The following is a 21,064-nucleotide window of genomic DNA, read 5'->3' on the forward strand; positions in this document are numbered from 1 at the left end:
ATATTAAATAAATTTATATTATTTTAATTCGGTTGTGTTTATTAATATGCCAAATATAGTTTATTCTCAAATTTTTTCCACGGATAGTTCATTCTGAATTTAAACTGAAGATGAATATACATTTAAACTGTACATGATTTTTAAAAGAACCCATTAAATTCCAAATGACCTTTTATATAAATTTAACCCCATACGAAAATTTATTTAAAATAACTCAAGCCATATTTATCGACTTAAATATTGGAATTTTTAAGAAATTTGATGGTACCTCATACAAGTTTCAAACTGCTGTCGTTATTTGACAAGTGTCTTAGTAGGTATCAATAGAAAACTTAATACATAAATTAATTTATAAATATTAGCGTTATAATATACGTAACACAAAAACTACTGGACTGCGGCATCTATTTGGTCGTGAGTGGTAGTGAAATTTTTTAAACACCCCACACGGCCATAATTCATCTGCTGAAATCACAACATTTATCTTCGTTGTCCATAGTCCAATAGTGGTCTAAGATATCTTCGCTCGTAAAACGAACCGCAGGATCGGATTGCAACATATTAGCGATAAGATCGCGGACTCCATCACCAATGTCTGACCAGTAAGGGTCGGGAAACTCGTAGATACCCGATATGATAGCGTCAAAAAGAGGTTCTTGTTGGTTTTCTGGTGCGACGAACGGCGGGAACCCACATAGAAGTATATACAAAATAATACCAGCGGCCCAAACATCAATCTTAGGAAAAAAAGAGAAAAGGTGAGGAAAAAACGTTTATAATATTGGGTTTTTATACCTTTAGTCCATAACCAACTTCCAGCAATATCTCCGGTGCCACATAAGTGGGAGTTCCACAAACGGCATAGAGTGGTTCGGTAACTTCACAGGCTAGCCCAAAGTCAGCTAATTTAAGCTCAAGCACGTTTCCATGCTTATCCAGTTCAACCTTTAACAAAATATAAAAATTAATAATTATTTTAAAAATATAAAACTTTTTTGTTTTTGGATGGTGATGTTTCTTTTAGAGAAAATTAAAATTTTTAAAATTAAAATCACAAAATCATAAATATTTTTTAATTTTTAAAGTATAAGCAAATAATAAGACAAATAATAAGTATTATAATTTTTTCCAAAAGTGTGCAACGCAGTAAAGGACCCTACAAAGTATATATATTCTTGATCAGTTCACGTCCTGAGTTGATATGAGCATGTCCGTCTGTCGGTCTGTCTGTTTCTACGCAAACTAGTCTCTCAGTTTTTAAGCTATCGACTATCGACTCGTACACACCCCTCTTTTCTTTGCACGCAGTATATAAATCGGAATGGCCGGGATCGGCCGACTATATCCTGTAGTTGCCATATAACTGATTGATCGGAAATGGTATAACTTTGGTGTTTTTAGAGTTAGAGAGAATTTTACACGAGAGCTATTTTTGGCAAAATAATACGACCTGCCAAATTTCATAAGGATGGGCCGACTATATCTTATAGCTTCCATATAACTGAACGATCGGAAGTGACCCAACTTTTGTGTTTTTGAAGATAGAAAGCTGGAACTTGGTACGCATTCTATTTTTGGTCAGTTAATCCGATCTACCAAATTTCATAACGATCGGTCGACTATATTTTGTAGCTGCCATATAACTTAGAAGTTTAAATTGTTAGATGTTTTATTGTAATTGATTGGTTTTATTGTGATATTCTTATAAGGATCGGCCAACTGTATTCGATGTTTGCGATATATATCCGGTTTAAACTGCAAGGGTATATCAACTTAAGGGGACCCCCCCCATTCTCGATTTTAAATTTTGACGATTTTCAATGAGCTCTCAAATGAAAATAAATTACTTTTTAGGGTTGTAACTGTGCATAAATATATTAAGACATAAAAAGGAATTAAGGGGACCCCCCCCATTCTCGGTTTTAAAAAATCGATTTTTTTTTTTTTAATTTAATTCGAACTTATAACTATTCAAGAATGTTCCCTGCAAATTTCAAGTAAAAATTTCAAAAACTCTTGAAGATATAGCTTCAGGCGACGGCCAGAGCCGTCTCAAAACTTTGAGCGTGTTTTTCTCGAAACAGTGTTTTTACGACTGGCGCATGAGGTTACTCAAAAACTATTAATCCAATCGGTTCCAAATTTTAACACGTTATTCTATACATATATAGCTCTCGTATGAACTAGGATAAACCAAATCGGTGAAGATCTTCTTTACTTTTCAACTCGATTTGTGGCTGAAAAAAATGGAAATTTTCAACAAAAAATTTCAAAGGTCCGCCATTTTGTTAATTTTTGAGCGAAGTTAATAATCCTAGTTCATACCAGAGCCAAACATGTACATTTTTTTAATCCCGTTGGAATTTTTGGATTCAGACGTCCCAGTGAGCGGAAATCACATGCGCCGCCGAAAAGAAGGGCTTTTCTTTGATCACAAAAAACAACAACAAAAACAAAAAAAAAAAAAATTCTGTGAAATGGTTTTCTTCCTTTTTGTGTCTTAATATATGTAAGCACAGTTACAACCCTAAAAAATAATTTATGTTCATTTGTCAGCCCATTGAAAATCGTCAAAATTTAAAATCGAAAATGGGGGGGTCCCCTTAAAGCATTATATCTTATAGCTGCCATGTAACTGAACGATTGGAAATGGTTTATGGTAAAAATACCAACATTAGTGTTCTTGAAGATAGAAACTTGGTGCGTTTTTTAGATATTTTATTGTAATTAATAAACTCTGTACACTTAGAAGATAAAAACTTGGGGCGTTTTTTAGATATTTTATTGTAATTAATAAACTCTGTACACTGTAAAACGACTGTAAGCATTCTAACGCTGAGGGACGTACGAAGAATATAACTGTGAATAACTGTTAACCTTTTTATTCCTAATTTTCAGTTTATGAGAACGACCGAAAATCGTGTTGACAATCACTCTTTCTCAGAGCAGTAAAGTAAGTCTTTCTTTAGATTTTGGTTTTCTGTTGAGTGTTTTACATTGAGAGATTTGCCTACTGAACATCGCTCCCTGAGAGATATGATTCGCACGTTCGCACAGAGACCGAAAAAGTCAAATTCTCTCAACAGATACAATAAAGAATATTTGAATATTTATTGAACTCCCTCTTTCGCTTAGCATAAATTGCAAAGCTGAAAATGCTCTCAACAGATACTTGAGTAGCGGGGATGGCCAAGACTTCATGGGAAAGCGCACAAATATCACAAAGGCAAATGAAACATGACCCACTTATTTTGACATACACACATACATACAAAAAAGATTTTTTGAATCGTCTCACAAAGTCAAACGATCCTGGAAAGAACCGAGCTATTGGGAACAGCAATCCGTTAACAGGTATTTTCCGGGGTATGTAGAATATTCCACGTATCCGAACACAAATAAATGTACTGAATTATGGGAAATTTTACCACTCTTTCTGCCCAAAATTGTAAATATTAGAAATGAAGCAAGATATTTCTATACGGGTTTTTATAGTGTTATATTAAGCCAGTCTCCTTTTAAAAAAAGAGGCGTGTTTTTTTTTTTTTTTTTTTTAAATTTTTTTTGTTAGAGTTAATTTTATAGTTTTAATTAACAAGCATATTTACTTTAGTTAAGGTCTATAAGCCAAACTTAACAAAAACTAACGAATTGAAAACTAATATATAGTTATTAATTATACATATGTAGGTTATATACACCTTATAAAATATATATTTTTGATCAGGATCACCTCCTGAGTTGATATAAGCAGTTTGCATTATAAGCACACTATTCGCTCATTTTTTAAAGCTATAGTCTTGAAACTTTGCACACACCCTTATTTTCTTTGCACGCAGTATATAAGTAGGGTCGGGAATTCTGCCGAAAAAAAATTTTAATTTTTTAAAAGTTTACTCATTTGCTATTTACTATTTTGCCTCATTTGACACCCAAACTAAAAAAAAATATGTATGTTTCCACTCAGAAACATTTTCTTAGAAATTGTAAAAAGTGCATAGAAATAGAAAATAGATTTAGAATTAGAAGATTTAGAAGATAGAATAGAAGCATAGATTTCCATTTGTTTAAGAACTGTTGCTGAAAAAGCTTTCTTAAAAAAAACAAGAAAGGAAAGCTAACTTCGGGCGGAGCCGAAGTTTATATACCCTTGCAGTTAAAACCGGATATATATCGCAAACATCGGATAATTGGCCGATCCTTATAAGAATATGATAATATAACCCAATTTATTATAATACAAAACCTAAAAATGTCCCAAACTTCTATCTTCAAAAACACGAAATTTGGGTCATTTCCGATCGTTCCGTTATATGGCAGCTATAGGATATAGTCGGCCGATCCTTATGAAATTTGGCATGTCGTAATGTTTTGCCAAAAAATGCTCTGATGTCGAATTTAAACTCTCTAACTTTAAAAACGTCAAAGTTATACCATTTCCGATCAATCAGTTATATGGCAGCTATAGGATATAGTCGGCCGATCCGGGCCGTTCCGACTTATATACTGCGTGCAAAGGAAAGAAGGGTGTGTGCAAAGTTTCAAGACGATAGCTTTAAAACTGAGAGACTAGTTCGCGTATCAACTCAGGAGGTGATCCTGATCAAGAATATATATACTTTATAGGGTCAGAGATGTCTCCTTCACTGCGTTGCACACTTTTGGACAAAATTATAATACCCTCTGCAAGGGTATAAAGAAAGGAAAGCTAACTTCGGGCGGAGCCGAAGTTGATATACCCTTGCAGTTAAAAGCGGATATAAATCGCAAACATCGGATAAAGGTTGGCGGTCCTTATGAGAATATTACATAAAACCAAATAATTACAATAAAATATATAAAAAAAAAAGTCCCAAGCTTCTATATTCAATAATATCAAAGTTGGTATTTCTACCAAAAACCATTTCCGATCATTCAGTTATATGTCAGCTATAGGATATAGTCGGCCCATCCCGGCCGTTCCGACATATATACTGCGTGCAAAGGAAAGAAGGGTGCAAAGTTTCAAGTCGATAGCTTCAAAACTGAGAGACTAGTTCGCGTAGAAACATACGGACAGACAGAAGGACAGACGGACATGCTCATATCAACTCCGTAGGTGATCCTGAGCAAGAATATATATACTTTATAGGGTCGGAGAAGAGTCCTTCACTGCGTTTCACACTTTTGACCAAAATTATAATGCCTTTTGCAAAGGTATACATTTTTTTTAAAACATACTTTTTTTCAACGCGGCATGACTTTCTTAAAGTCATAAAATAAAAATTTTTGCAAAGACAAATTTACAAGTTTTGAAGCTGAAGGATATAACTTTATATACATTTTTACTTTATAAATTCTTACAAGGAGGTTCTCGGGTTTAATATCTCTGTGCACTATACCCATGGAATGTAAATAAGACATGGCGGAGCCTAAATGCCTAATCATAATCCGCGACTGCCGTTCAGAGAAGCGAGTCACCTGTGTAATTGCGTCGAATAGATCACCACCTAGTAATAAAATAAATTAAATTTAAGTTTACAATTAAAAAAAAGCAGGGAACGTAATCATTATGAGTTTTATTTTAAAAATCACAAAATAATCATTATTTTCTGAGCGAAAAAATAAAAATCAGAAATAATTATTATTCTATGATCGAAAAATAAAAATAATTATAATCATTATAAAAATGATTATAATCATTATTTTGCGGTCCCTGAAAAAAAGTAATTCGACTTACCGCTAACATACTCCAGCACCAAATACATGTTGTTCTCTTGATCAACATCCATGATAAGAGATATAATATGCGGATGATTCAATTTTTTCATGACCCGCACTTCGGCATCAATATAATGCTCTTTGCCTTTACATTTGCTCTTATCAATTATTTTTAAAGCATAGGATTTTTTGTTTTCACGATTTTTAATTTTAAGCACAATAGCAAAGTTTCCGTCGCCGATAATACGGCCTATACTGTAATTCTCCCGAATTCCAGAAGGCAAATCATTAAGCTGTATGCCCGTACTCTTAAGCAACTCGGCTTGTTCATCTGCTAAAGAAATGGGCGGCTCTTTAATATCAGGTTCTATCAAAGGCGCATAGACGTTTTTGCTCTTCACAGGCATCTTAGGCTTAGGTCCTTTGCAGGTAGTTCCCGCAGTTCTTAAAGTCTTTCGTATGGCATTAATAGATCGTTGCTCTTCTGCCTCTAATTTAAAATCCTCTATAGTATTTATGCGTTCAGTACCATAGGCAAAGAAAACATCATCTGTTCCAAAGAAATCGGCAAGCTGAGTTACGGAAGATCCTCTCAGTGTAAAGACTTTTCTTACATAGCCTGTGTCCAAGCGAACGACTTGAGTAATAGCAGTTAATACATGATCAAAGCTTGGACTGTTTCGTTTATTTAATAGTAAGCGCATTATTCGTCTGGGTTTTGTACCATTGCGTATTAATGTCACAATACGAGGGTAAACTACACTGTCACGTTCGCTAAGCCTAGAGGCGTTTAACGAACTTCCGTTCGCTGAACTTACGAAACATAATGGAACAGAAGTGATTCCACCTGCGTTTTTAAGGGGGGAACCGGGCCGCTGTATTTTCGTTAATCTCTGGTTGATACAGCGACCGTTTGTGGCCAGAGTCAGATTAGCAAGCGTCTGAGAGCTATTATAATCAACCTTTTTGAAATTTTCATTATTGCAGGAACAAACATAACTCTGGCCATCTTCAAACTCATCCAGAGCGGTTATCTTTAAATAAAAAATTGTAAAAATGCATTCACGTTATTTTTTAAGGAAGTTTCAAAAAAGTTTAAGACTAATATGACATACTTATATAAGAAATTTCAGTTGTTTAATTTTGAATAAAACCGAACGATAACAGGCTTTTACAGACTCTACGACTTATAGATATTAATATACATATTAATGGCCGTCAGCCAACGGGTACAATAGGGGGACCTACACGCAAGCAACTGCGTGCCGTAACTGTGTACACCGCTGGTAGTGCGACTATACTCTCCACGTGAGGGCGGCTGGTAACAGGTAACAGCGGCTGGTTCATTGCTCAGAGGAGCAATGAAACTGGGTAAGCTAGTTGATAGCATATACACAGGTTGATTTAAGGGGTTACGCCACCCTGACCGCGTGAAAACGGGACGGTTTTTCAGGAATTTCTTGTGACTAAACTAGTTGAGATAGGATTTTTCCACTTTTATTTCTATTCAATACAACTAATGAGCTTTATAAATTCTAAAAAAAAACTTGTTTTCAATGCAAAATGGCGGAGATATGAACATCGGCGATCATCGGTTTTTCCGGAGTGCTCCTTGATGGTGGGCATGATTCACGTGTCAATTTTCATCAGAAAAAAGTAAACAAAATTTTTTTTTAAAAAGTGATAAATTTGGAACAGAGTGACGTAGCCGTTTAAGAAAAAAAAAAAAAAATTACGCAAATGAGAGCACTTCAAAAATTGACTCAATTTTTTTGGCAAAAAATTTCGTACTAAAAATTGCATAAAAAAATTTCTATCCATTGCACAGTATTTGGATTGCCAAATAAGCGGCATAAAATCGAAAATTTTATTTAAATAAATCTTAATTTTTTTTAAACTTATCAATATTAAATTCCCTGTATAATAAGTATTAGAAAGTATTTTTGGTTGAAATGCAACCTTTCAATTTTTATTTAGCTTCAAAGTCAAGTGATTGAACAGCTGATTTTTGTGATTAAGTTGGCGGGAAACTTTTGTTGACTTTGTGCGCTTGGCAATCACACACGAAAAAAGAATTTAACATTATTTAAAATGAATTTTAAACCTCGAGGTAAGAAAATTGAGTTTAATGAAAGCATTTTGTGTAAAATTATTTTATGTGTATTATATGTGTATTGGTTTGTGTTGTCCAAAAAGAAAAAACCTAACCTTTATGTTCGTCTTCTGTGGAGAAAAAAAAAGTCTTCTGCGTATTTCTGCAATGTGTAATGTATCTTTAACAAAAGTAGAAACTATTTAGAAAAATATAAAAAAAATCTCATTTGCGGCTTTTTGCGGCTTTTTCGATGATGACATTTTCAAGATGTGCATGAGTTCCGGATTGCCAAATAAGCGGCATAAAATCGAAAATTTTATTTAAATAAATCTTAATTTTTTTTAAACTTATCAATATTAAATTCCCTGTATAATAAGTATTAGAAAGTATTTTTGGTTGAAATGCAACCTTTCAATTTTTATTTAGCTTCAAAGTCAAGTGATTGAACAGCTGATTTTTGTGATTAAGTTGGCGGGAAACTTTTGTTGACTTTGTGCGCTTGGCAATCACACACGAAAAAAGAATTTAACATTATTTAAAATGAATTTTAAACCTCGAGGTAAGAAAATTGAGTTTAATGAAAGCATTTTGTGTAAAATTATTTTATGTGTATTATATGTGTATTGTTTTGTGTTGTCCAAAAAGAAAAAACCTAACCTTTATGTTCGTCTTCTGTGGAGAAAAAAAAAGTCTTCTGCGTATTTCTGCAATGTGTAATGTATCTTTAACAAAAGTAGAAACTATTTAGAAAAATATAAAAAAAATCTCATTTGCGGCTTTTTGCGGCTTTTTCGATGATGACATTTTCAAGATGTGCATGAGTTCTGTCATGCAACCTTGCTAGACGTATGAATTGACAGCGCTCGCGACTCTAATGCGCTTGCTGAATGGATATTTGGCCAGATTAATGAGGGTAGACTGACAGTCGACCAGAAGGGCGAACTTTACAAAAAAATTAAAAGCTTTGAAATTTATATAAAATCAAATCTGCAAAAGTGTAGCCGTAATATGCGAACGTTCAAAAAAAAAACATTCAGAGTGGCTATCAAAGTCTTTAAAAATAGTTTTGGATAACCAAGCGGATATTCCAAATTTAACAAAGGGAAGACTAAAGCTATCTTATGAGGAAGGAGGAACGCGTCTTTGCCAAAGCACAATGTTTTAACACTTAGTATACATATGTAAGCATAAAATCTTAATGTATATCCTTTTATTCCTATTTAAGCAAAAATGAAATCCATGTTTATTATAAATAATAAAAATCAGTATAATATGTAAGAAAATAATAAATATAAGTATAAAAAACGAAATCTAACTTCAGATCACGTATACGTTATGTTGTCTTCCATGGGCAGTTAAGGTAGGCGTGGCCAAACTTACTAAAAACATTGCTTAAACATTTATAGTGGTGTATTCTTAAAATATGCTAAGTTTTTGCTCGATATATACAATTTTCCATTTTATGCCACTTATTTGGCAATCGGGCCTACTGTGCATTGGATCGAAAAAATCCTACGTCACTCTGTGGAAAATCTATGTAAGAAGATGTGTTTCAATTTTCAAGTCAATCGGTTGAACAGTTTTTGAGTTATCATGCCCACCGTCTTGAAAAAAGTGGTTTCGAGAAAAACGCAAAAGAAGAAAAAGAAGTGTCTTAGGTGCCCTCCTGCGACTTCAAATAAACATAACTTCCATAATAAGTTAATAAGATATTGTCTTCTGGGACGTCTTAAAATACGCGTAACAATATAGTCTTTTAAATTAAGTAAAAAAAAATTTGAAATTTTTTGAAAATTTCAGGGTGGCGTAACCCTTTAAGAAGACTTGAAAGTGAACGTCGCTTAAGAGAGAATGCCTAGATTAAGAAATTCTCGAAGCAATACATTGCAGTGTTTTCGCGGGGTTTTTGGTGTGTGCGGTGGAGTTGTTAGTACGTAGGCGCCGGCTAGACACGACGGTGAGTCGTGCATGCTATAGTATAGATTTTCACTTCAATGGCGCAATTCAAAAAACAAAAAGAAAGAAATTCGTATTATTTTGCCAAAAATAGCGCTCATGTCAAATTTGAACTCGCTAAAAACACCAAAGTTATACAATTTCCGATCAAACAGTTATATGGCAGCTATAGGATGTAGTCAGCCGATCCGGACCGTTCCGACTTATATACTGCGTGCACAGGAAAGAAGGGTGTGTGCAAAGTTTCAAGACGATAGCTTTAAAGCTGAGAGACTAGTTCGCGTAAAAACAGACAGACAGACGGACAGACGGACATGCTCATATTAACTCAGGAGGTGATCCTGATCAAGAATATATATACTTTATAGGGTCGGAGTCGTCTCCTTCACTGCGTTGCACACTTTTGACCAAAATTATAATACCCTCTGCAAGGGTATAAAAACCCCTGACGTCGAATTGACGTGGTTGCATTAAGTCTAGACAGAAGACATAGAAGGTCGTCAGCCAACGGGTACAACAGGGGGACCTAAGGGCAAGCAATTGCGTGCCGTAACTGTGTACACCGCTGGTAGTGCGACTATACTCTCCACATGAGGGCGGCTGGTAACAGGTCTCGGTAAGGTCATGTCTCTGCCGAGGATGCTGGCTTATGGTAGTCGGGTGGGGAGAAGAACACTCCCTTCTTTAAATCACCCCAATCCAAGGTGGAACAGCATATGCCGAAGGATGCGTGTCCGAGGGGGGGCTTTGACGCTAATATGCGAACTCTGGGGGACCGGCCGACCTCCCAGTTTTAACCAGGCTTATTGTGACAAGCGGGCTATGTCATGATGGACGAACCCCTTCCCGCCTACTCGTGGGACCAAAACATGAGTTCTAACTTACCTAACAAAAACCTAAGTGGAGAACGGAATTTCCTAAAAAAGTCAGGAAATGGGGTCAGTGACCTGTCAAACTCCAAGGCTCTCAAAAGCCAAGGAGTTGCTGAGATGGAGAAGCCCCCCACAGAGGGGCAAAATCTGGAGGCGGGACGCGCCGTTGCGGAGGAGGATGTCAAGGCATCTTCTTCCATAGCGGGGCTAGCCATAGGGCTACCGAACGGCGTGGTGAGGAAGACCTCTTGGTCAACCTCGAAACCAACCGGCAGGGCCCCTAAGGCGAACAGTGGTCCGGGAGCATCTCACTCGACGCAGCGAAAATGCTCTTATAAAGATAGGAGAAGAGCAGCCTTCATTCTAATGAGGGCAGACCCATCGGCCGAAGCCAACCCGGACCAGGCCGAGATTATTAAGTGGGCAAGGGAGATCCTGCCCGAATTTAAACCGGAAAAGGCGGGTGTGAGGCTGGATCCGAAGAAACTTGCTAGGTCAGACACCGTCAAGGAGATCACGCTTTGCGCGGAGATCCACGGAGGGAGGAACCCCCCAAGCCAACAAAAGGAAGGCCCAGCCGCTGCCGTCAAAACGCTCGTTCGCCGAAGTGACGAAGGGAAAAAACCTTATTGGAGTCCTGGACAAGGGTTCCAAAGATGGGCCCATCCACAAGGACCTTTGGCGACGAGTGGTAAACGAGTTGCATAGGCGCTTCGTGGAGGAGATGCTACAGAACGGAGGATCCCCACCAGAATGTGAAGACGCAGGATGGTATTAGGATAGCGTCAAGGTAATTGCCTGTCGAGACTCGCGATTGATAGAGTCTCAAGAGCGAATGGTTGCTTGGTAGCGTCTTCACATTCGCTTGGGATGCTAGATTTAGAGATCTAGAGATCTACCCCGGGGCAAAGCTGGTGGCGGTTGACTGAAAGGAGATCCCAAGTAAACCGAGAGCGCGAGTATGGCTTACAGAAAAGCCAGCCGACCTTAAAACCATCCTGGTGATGCTGAGGATGTGCAACCCGATGCTTCCCACGACGGACTGGAGAGTCGCCAAGGTGGAGGAGACGGTGGGACTACGGCCTGCATCCTCGCAAAAAAAGAACCTTTACCTCTTTTTGCTACCCAATTTCAGTAATGAAGACCACATAGCCGCAGCCATAGAGAGCCCAAATGGCCCTCTAAGGGTGTGTTCGGCGTATATGGGCCACGACCAGGAGGCCTTCCCATCAGTGGAGAAGCACTGACACAAACGAGAGGGGTGAGTCAATCTTCGATTTTATCCTAGGCTCCAATCTTCTGGTGGGTAACAGGGGTACGGAACCCACCTTCATAGTCAAGAACAAGGGAAGTACTTGACATTATTTTTTACTCTGATTCCCTAGCAGACAAGATTGTTAGATGGGGAGTCCAAGAGAAACACTCTTTCTCAGACCATCGATATATAGAATTAGTGGTCAATTTTAAGAACTTTAATCGACTCACAGTATGCAACCCGAGAAAAGCTAACTGGGAGTTATATGAGAAAAAACTAAAAAGATTCTTGGGGAAACCTCCAACAAGGGACGTTGACAGTAGGCAAGACCTGGATGCCATGGTGGACACGTTAACGGCGGCGTGCGCTAAGGCATTCAATAAAGCTTGTCCCAAAACAGATCGGGCAGTAGCAAGTCAAAGATACCTCCATGGTGGTCGCAAACACTTTCGCTCTTTAAGACCAGGGCCCGCAAAACCTTTAATTTTGCCAGTAAGGCAAACACGGAGACAGCCTGGGAGGCGTAGAAAGCGAACTTCAGGCAGTACAACAAAGAACTGCGTAGAGCAAAAAGGAATACCTGGACCAAGTTCTGCACGAACATTCAACAGACATCGGAGGCCTCCCGACTCCGGAAGGTCCTTGCAACAACTGCACCAAGTGAAGGATATATTAAAACCTCGGAAGGTAGCTGGACTAGAGTTGGGCGCGTGTCGTGTATTCTCGTGTCACATCGGGAACACGACTCAACACGCGTGTTCGTGTTGCACGCAATCAAATTTCGCGTGTTCGTGCGTGCTCTTGTTGCGCACTCCAACACGACAACACGAAACAAAAGTCGCTTGACTGCACTATTTTTAGTATATTTCCTCAGCAAGAATTACCAACACTGTAAAACACATACCATCAAATTTTTTCTTCGAACTGGATGCTAGAAAAAAAAATATGGAGAGACGCATTCAAATTCAAGAAGCGATTGCCAGAGGAGACGAAAATACAAATTAATTAACAATGCAAAAGCCAAAAGTCTTATTTGGCAGACGTTCAATTTAATTGAATGCTGAGGTGAGATCCTAAACTTTTTGTGCTGTAAAAAGTGCAAAGTTGTATTCGCATACACGGCGAAGACCGAAACCGGCGTATTAAATCGTCAAATGTGCCGTTTAAGCGGATACACGCCAACCCACTTTGCCGTCTTTTGTGCTTAAAAAAGTTCCGCAAAATGTCATAGATAACCTGGCCATCAAACAGTTGAATTTCGTGGCTAAAGATTTACATCCTCTCAGCGTCACCGAAGGGGAGTTAAGATATATGCACTATGTACAGTGACGAGTTTATTTGTGTGAATATGAGTGTTAAATTAGTGGTACCCAAGCTCATAACTTGCTGTTTTTGTATCATCGGATCAATGTTTTTTTTTATTTGTGTGTATTGTGGAAAAGAACTCACTTTTCTATACTGGGCTTGGGCACCAGTGTATTAATTATTAATTAATATGTATATATATGTTATTACTTTTTATTTTGTTTAGGCGAAGAATTTCAGGAGTATGCTCAAGCCCTTATAAATCTAGGAGCTGCATATGGCGTTCAAAAATATAAGGATGTATTCGTATCGAGAAAAACCCTTACTTACTCCGTCATGATAAAGGAATACGAGCGTATACATAAGGAGCTAAGCACAGCGCTTATAGAACAACATTTAGCCTTCACAACTGATATGTGGACCGACTCGTACACGGAGCGGAGTTTTGTAAGCTTAAGCACTCATTATATATGTGCTGAATTTAAGTTAAATGTTTAAATATTAGGTGTTAAAGAGTTCGAGGCAGAGAAAAAAACCGGAGCTAATATTGTATGGCATGTAACCGACATTTTAAAACAATTTAACATCGACAGTAAGTTGATAAACTCTGTAATTGTCACCGACAACGGAGCAAATGTTGTTTCGGCTTTTAATAATTTTAAAGGACTATCGTGCGCATGCCACAATTTAAATCTTTTAATGGCCGATGTCCTCGAAAGGGATCCAATTTATGAAATTAGGCAGCTTATTGATGCGTCGAAGAAATTAGTTAAATTTTTCAAGCATTCAGAGTTGAACAATAAATTAAGCAAGTCACTAAAACAAGATGTACAAACTAGATGGAACTCAGTGTATATTATGCTTCAAAGTATATTTGACGTTAAGGATGAAATAAAATATCTTTTAAGTGAAAAAAGTCAATCGAATCGTCTTGCTGATATTGACTTTGAAATTATAAATCAAGTTCTAGAATTCTTAAAACCTTTTAAAGAATGTTCCGAAAAATTTAGTTCCGAAAAAGAACCCACCATGCATATTTATGTTCTTTGGTATTTTAAAATTAAAATCACATTGTAATCAGAAAATGTTAGATTCATTTCTTATATCGCAACTTAAAACTAATACTCTTTTACAACTTGATAAGCGTCTAAAGCCAACCAACCTTCATTACGTCGGTCTTTTTTTAAACCCGCCGTTTAGGCAGCTTAATTTTTTAACCGAATCTGAACGAAGTGACACTTTTACTACGATTAGAGAATATTATCTGAATATTCAATCCAAAAGACCAGTCCTGAGAAAAGCATATCGGCTAATGAAGCCCAGGTTTTTTTTGAATTTAGAGATGAAACCAATGCTAAAAAGGTTAAATTAGTGCGCAGCGCTGTCGACATTGAAATAGACAACTATTACAAATGCGGCAAAGAAAATTTAAACAATGTTTTAGAATTTTGGAGAAGAGCTAATAACTTAACTAGCAAAGCAAATTTTAAATATACCAATTAGCTCTGCTACGAGCGCAGAACCAGATTTCTCAGCAGTAATGTGGATAAACTTGTACTTTTATACAAAAATATGAATTAATTTTAATGTTTTTGTATGTTAATTTTTCGCCATTTGCGTTTACCTTTACTGTAATAAACAGTTAATAAAGTACCATTAATTTTAATAAGAAATTTAGCACGTCTTTTTATTTATCCGGGCTCCACCAAAGGTTATTGTTTAAAAAAGCTCACTAACTCAATTTACCCATTACATTGTAATTTAATATGAAACAAATATGAAAAAAAATTTTCGTGTTGGTCGTGCGTGTTCGTGTTGGATTAAAATCGACCGTGCGTGTTCGTGTTACGCAAAATAAAGTTTTTCGTGTTCGTGTTGTGTCGTGTTGAAAATTTTAGACACGCGCCCATCTCTAGGCTGGACCACGTCCAGCAAAGAAACCCTTGAGGCTCTCACAAATGCACATTTCCCGGGATGCTCTCTAGAAGAAACAACCCTGGAAACGCAGAGAGAGGGAGACAGCCCCTCCCTTCCAAACCAACTCGAATACCAATATAGTAATCGGTATCTCAGCTGGGCAATAAACAGCTTCAAGCCCTTTAAATTCCCAGGCCAAGGTGGGATCGTGCCCGCAACGTGGTTGCGGACGAAGGTCGTATTCATACCCAAAGCGGGAAAACCATCGCACTGCACCCCTAGTCTCCAGACCTATAAGCCTGTCGTCCTTCTCCCTTAAGACAATGGAGAGACTAATCAGCCTCCACATTAATCTTACCATCAATCTTACCCAGATGATATCTCGGGATCACAGCATGCTTATAGGAAGGGCCGATCCACGGAGACGGCACTCCACGAGATCACTACGTTCGGTGAAGTGCGTTAAACAACATCCTGCCATTTCGAGTATCAATGCGCTGACGAGACTAAAAATAGACGTTCAATCCGTACGCCTTATAAAGCAGATCCTGGTAAACAGGACTGTTGAGACGTCATTAGGAGGAGATCTATTCAAAGATATGCCAGAAGAGGCACTCCGCAAGGAGGTGTATTTTCACCCCAGTTAATAGCCTACTACGATCCCTAGAAGGTGGTGGTTGCAAGGTTATTGCTTATGCATGACAGACAAACTTAGGGTTCTCTCAACATGGGCAGTTAGGAATGGACTAGGTGTAAACCCATCCAAAACCGAGCTGTCCTCTTCACTATATCCATATCTCCTATATCCACTATATCCAATACCAAATTGTAGGCTTCCAAAACTATCAGGAGAAATTCTCTCCCTCAGTGTTAAAGCTGGAACAGGAAACTGGACTGGAAGTCAAACACTATGGATAGAGCAAGCAAGGCAACAATCGCGCTATATACATGCCGAAAGGGCATTAGACTCAAAGATAATCAGATGGCTTTACACAGCGGTCATAAGACCAGTCCTATTCTACGGATTTAGGAAAACGCAAAGGATGGCGGAGGTTACAGGCATAACAGGCAGTCTACGTACCACAGCAACAGACGCCCTAGACTTCATACTCGTCATATTACCTGTAGAGATAGCGGGGGCTAAAATCGCCACGCCCTTGACGCTACCAATCGGAGAAGAACTACTAGGAATGCCTTGCTACGTGTAGGCTAAATCACTTTGGCCGCATAGCACGGACGAAATGGAGGAATCTCCAAACGGCAGGAACTCACGCATGATATGGCCTATCCGCTCTAGGAAAAGATCAATGATGCTTATCTTCAATAGGCAGGACTGCAGTCTGGCGGTCAAGGCCATCACGGGATACTAGTTAATAGGAACGAATTGCACACAATGATTACTGTAGGAGTTGTGGGGATGTAAAAGAGGAAGAGACAGTCGCACACCTGTGTTATTGCCCTACGCTGGGGCGCAGCCGTCTCAAATTCTTGAGCGCAGCACTCACGAACCTAACAGACCTCGAGGAGATCGCTCCACGCAGACTCGTTGCCTTCATCCGGAAAACTGGATGGGACCGCGAGCCGCCGCAGGAAAGTTAGCACACACTTGGGCACATTAGTAGATAGGAGGGGGAAGGTCCCCTTGTAGGACCTCGTGCCTGTGCGGTATCACAAGGAGCCCCAGCGGCTCAAGTGGATGGAGGTGTCAGTGACAGGCCCCGCATGGCTGCCTTAACCTAACCTAACCTAAATATTAATAATCGGAAATACTTACTTTCTTTCCACACATATTGTAAATAGTTCGAACGGCACCTGGTATTTTGACGTTTTCTTCAAGCAGTCGAGTCAAGTCTTCATAGAGGCTCTCAAAAGATCTATAACGTTCATTAGATACTGGAATGGTTATACCTGGATAAAAACGATCTCCGTTTCGGTAAAATTTTATCCGATGCGCTTTTCGAGTAGGCGTGCGACTGCTCGAAATTCGCTTCTTTATTTGAACAGATGTGGATAAGGCTCCTCCAGAAGAGTCCCCACTGACTGGCCCATTGATTTTTAAAGGTTCAATCGTATTATTTCCCTGAAATGCTGAGTTTGTTGAAGAGGCGCCACTTAGAGATCCACTTGATTTTCCCAAACTGTCACTGCCAGTTAAAGAACAATTTAGGTTTTTAATAACGGTACTTTCTTTTTCCAATTCAGAGTTGGAGCTGCCGGGACTGTCGCAGTTTCGATTGTCATTTTGATGGTTTAACTTCCCGACGAAATCTGTATCGACGGATGAATTGTTGATTCCGGATCTAATGGGCGTAGCGTTGGAAGGTATCGGAGCAGATTGAATCGAGGAAAGTACAGCAGCAGTGCAATGCAAGTTGTTCATTTCCACTGTATGTACTTCCATTCTGAAAAAAAGATTACGTATTTTTTTTTAAGTCATGGGATTAATTTACATGGTTTTGGCCATATTTGGCTAACCTCTTCTTTTTACAGAAGCTTATTATATTAAACTTAAGCGTTTGGTTATTGGTTTTCTTTTCAAAAAACAAAAAAAAAACCTTTTTACTGTCTTTAACCCAATTCAGATTTTTTTTTACTAATTTATCAAAATATTATTAATTTGGTGAGATGAATGATACATTTTGAAAAGACTTCTTTAATGAAATACAAAATATTTAAATTCAGCATTTTGATCTGTAAAAGTTATCTAACAGGTTGTTAATTGAAAACAGTCAATTAAAAACAAGAAAAGAAATCTAAGTTCGGAGGGCCTGGTGTTTATATACCATTGGTAGGTGATCGTTTAAATTTTAATGACTATTTTGGTACGGATATATGTATGTACACAAATAAGCAAATATTTAACATTGTAGTTCGGTCGTTGACAGAATTTCATTTGTCAAATTTGTGCAATTTGTGTCCAATTTTCCGATCCAATTTTCCGTTATTTTTGTGGCATCTTTAGGATCACTTTTCTTCCCCCTTCTTGCGCGAAGGGTCGTGTTTGTTTTGTGCGCACTGCGTAGCAGAGAAAAACAATGAGAGCAGAGCATTCACTGAGCGAACATAACATAGTTTTCGATTTCATTTTTCGTTAATTAAAAAGTTGGAATGGGCACTAAAATTGTGTATTTTATTTTAAAAAAAGCTTTGCTAGCAACATTTCTTAAACAAATGAAAAACTACGCTTCCCTATCTATATTCTCCATGAAGAAAACTGTTTCCAACCCAATTTCTGAGAAAATTTTTCTCAGTGGAAACATTTGATTTTTAAGTTTGGGCTGTCAAATGAGTCAACATGAGAGCTTCTAATAAAGAAAGTGCTCACACTGTCAGTGTGCCGGCAGCGCTGCGGCAGAATTCCCTACCCTATGCACGCGTGCTATGGAAAATGAGAGTTTTCCCCCCACTGGGCTAAACGTATGAATGGTTTTAGAAAAATAGTCATAAAATCAGAAAAAAAATTTTTCTTAAACTTTTTTCCTTTTCTTTTAAAGAAAATTTTAAAGAAAAATAAACTGAGACCATTGATTTCCTTTTTCCTTATACATATGTAAGAAAGAGCGCCAAGTAGGCACATACAATTTAACAATCCATATTGCTAGGATTGCTAGGATATACACATAGAAACTGCCATTATTTTGACTTTCCATTTTAGTTCTGTTTTACTTTTCAAATCCAGTATTCTAGTATAATAGCGACGTCATGAATAGCAACGACGTTTATGAATCATGCAAGCGAATGTATATATGGGTGTGTAGGTACATACATACATATGTGCATTTATTCTTGTCTTTAAATAATATTAATGAACAATTTGTGTTTAGAATAATTTATAAACAAATAAAATAAAAAAAATTATAAAGAAATTTTTTATTCTGTTAATTCTTATTGTAATTATTGTTCAGTTTTAATAAATTCAAAAGAATTTTTTCATTTTTTTAAGTTAACAGTCAGTTTAAGTAAATAGTAAAATATAATATTGTCTTTAACCAATTTTTTAAATTGTTCGGGATATACATATGTATGTATGTATATAAATATTCATAAACATTAATAATATGCCTTAATGGTAAGCTTTCATGTTGTGGCTTACCTTTTCTAGAAAAAAATCATTTGCTCCGGTAAGCCAACACAGCAGTTTCATAAAATGCTCTAAGTTCGATTTGATTATTTTATATCACTTTAAACTCCGTTCCCGGTTTACATTACAAGCTGTCTTATATTAAGAATATAAATTAAATAAAACAATCAAAAAGAAGGTATCTTTGGGTTTATGGAGCCACATACGTACATAATGTAAATGTACATTTTATATTGATGGAAAAGCAAAACTTTCCCTTATACGAAGTAAACGCCAGGTTGAATAATTTTCTTTTTAGATACTTTTGTTGGTAGTACCAATTAATTCAACAAGGTTTGTTCCAATTAATAAGACACCAATATGGGAAGTTTTTTTTTTTTCAAAAGATAAAGGACACAGTAAAATCGAGCTCAATCAATTAATTAAATTTATAATTTTCCATCCGACCATTTGTGTGTATGTGTGACCACACTGCATCCACTTTTGAAAAAACGAAATAAAATACATCTACATATATATATTACTTTTGGTATTTTTTGTCAATTTTGACCGATAACTCTTGCTTATTTAATGTATGTATATTTGTAATATTATTTGAATTGAATTTAAAAATACGCAATGTTTGAAAATAATAGCTTAAATTAATTTTCTGATATCATGCAAAATGAAAAAAGTTAACGATTAAAATTGGTAATCTTTCGCTGGGAACCGTACATGCGTTAAGCTGTGCAGGGAAAAATCCGCTTTTAAATTTGTGGTATTTTTCGATATGAATTTTTGTTGGTGAACAGACCCAACAGAAACAGAAAAAACAAATTATCCACTATTTTTTTGCTCACTATTATTGCTGTAAACAAGTAATGGGAGTTTTCCATTTTCTCATTTTCCATGGTATGCGTCCATACGACAGAAATTCAGCTGCAGCGCTGCTAAACAGTGTAAAGCCTAGTACTCTGACGACGAAAATCCGCTGTCGAAAATCCGCTAGCGAAACCCCACTTTATTTGGCTACCGAGCTAGTGTGACCAAAAAAATTAAGGAAAAGGGTAATACTGAACAGCTGTTGACTGTAAACAAAAAACAACTAAGCAAAAATGAATTCAAGCCGATTGGATTTTGGTGTTTTCTTTATGTATTTCGCCGCTAAGGAGCTGATTAAGAAAAAGAAAACTGGGTCAAAATCAAAATCAATTACAAATCATTTATATGTCATTTTATGGAATTAAAATGCCCTTGTGGGTCAAATGCCAGATTATGGGCTTCGCTTTGACCGCACTAATTAAATTGACTTTATCCTCGCAGGCGAAAATTTTTCGGTCCGACAATTTTTTTCTTTCAATTTTCGCTCCATGTTTTGGCTATCAAAAGAAATCAAATTAATTCTTTTTACACCCAAAATCAGCTGTTTATTTTTTTTGATCTGGCAACGCCATTCAATTTGATAGCCATAATTTTCGTCGTCGGAGTACCGGCAAAATCTAGGAGGCAAAAATTTCTTCTTCTTCCTGTTTTTACACCTTTTTTTTTATATGGAGTTTGACAGTTGTCACACGTGTGACAGCGGATTGTCGTCGTCATAGTACTAGGCTTAACAGTTAACAGTTTTATAATTCTAAACAAAATAAGAGGGCCTTATATTTGTAACGAACAGTCAAGCTTAGGAGATGGGCATCTCAGGACCATCGGGTAAGAAAAGGGGTCGCACGCGGTTGCCAGCTAGATCTCGTCGGCCAATGGGTGGGTCTTGTAAGGCCCCTCTCTCTCTGATGCTTGCCTCGAAGATCATTAATTATAGCGATGATAGAATGTGTGCACGACCTCTCGAAATGCGAATGCCTAACAAAGTCTCCTCTGAACAGATACTCGGTCGCCGAAAGGTAGCG

General features: G+C 37.3%; 1 protein-coding gene across 6 annotated transcripts; it reads right to left on the reverse strand.

The window, feature by feature from the left end:
- Window positions 1–170: 170 nt before the first annotated feature.
- LOC108134363 (serine/threonine-protein kinase GA29083) lies at window positions 171–19,670 on the reverse strand. 6 transcript variants are annotated; one of them, XM_043213712.2, is made up of 7 exons: window positions 19,392–19,670; window positions 19,194–19,312; window positions 16,875–17,502; window positions 5,720–6,734; window positions 5,344–5,489; window positions 796–945; window positions 171–737 (listed from the first exon to the last, which is right to left on the reverse strand). In XM_043213712.2, exons 3-7 carry the CDS (start codon window positions 17,499–17,501, stop codon window positions 459–461), a joined length of 2,217 nt encoding a protein of 738 aa, XP_043069647.1. In that variant the 5' UTR covers window position 17,502; window positions 19,194–19,312; window positions 19,392–19,670; the 3' UTR covers window positions 171–458. The 6 variants fall into 6 exon arrangements, with proteins under 6 accessions (XP_043069647.1, XP_043069646.1, XP_043069645.1 ...); XM_043213711.2 differs by having other exon boundaries at window positions 19,194–19,316; XM_043213710.2 differs by lacking the exon at window positions 19,194–19,312.
- Window positions 19,671–21,064: the final 1,394 nt, after the last annotated feature.

Source organism: Drosophila bipectinata, chromosome 2L (genome assembly GCF_030179905.1).
Source record: "Drosophila bipectinata strain 14024-0381.07 chromosome 2L, DbipHiC1v2, whole genome shotgun sequence".
NCBI classification, from domain to species: Eukaryota; Metazoa; Arthropoda; class Insecta; order Diptera; family Drosophilidae; genus Drosophila; species Drosophila bipectinata.

What these genes read in the sequence shown, in the direction of transcription:
- LOC108134363 (XM_043213710.2), bottom strand. An exon ending in ACAATATGTGTGGAAAGAAA is followed by an intron (nt 6,735 to 16,874) that starts GTAAGTATTTCC and finishes TTTTATTTAAAG; the next exon opens with ATAACCGCTCTGGATGAGTT. An exon ending in AAGTTGGTTATGGACTAAAG is followed by an intron (nt 738 to 795) that starts GTATAAAAACCC and finishes TTTTTTCCTAAG; the next exon opens with ATTGATGTTTGGGCCGCTGG.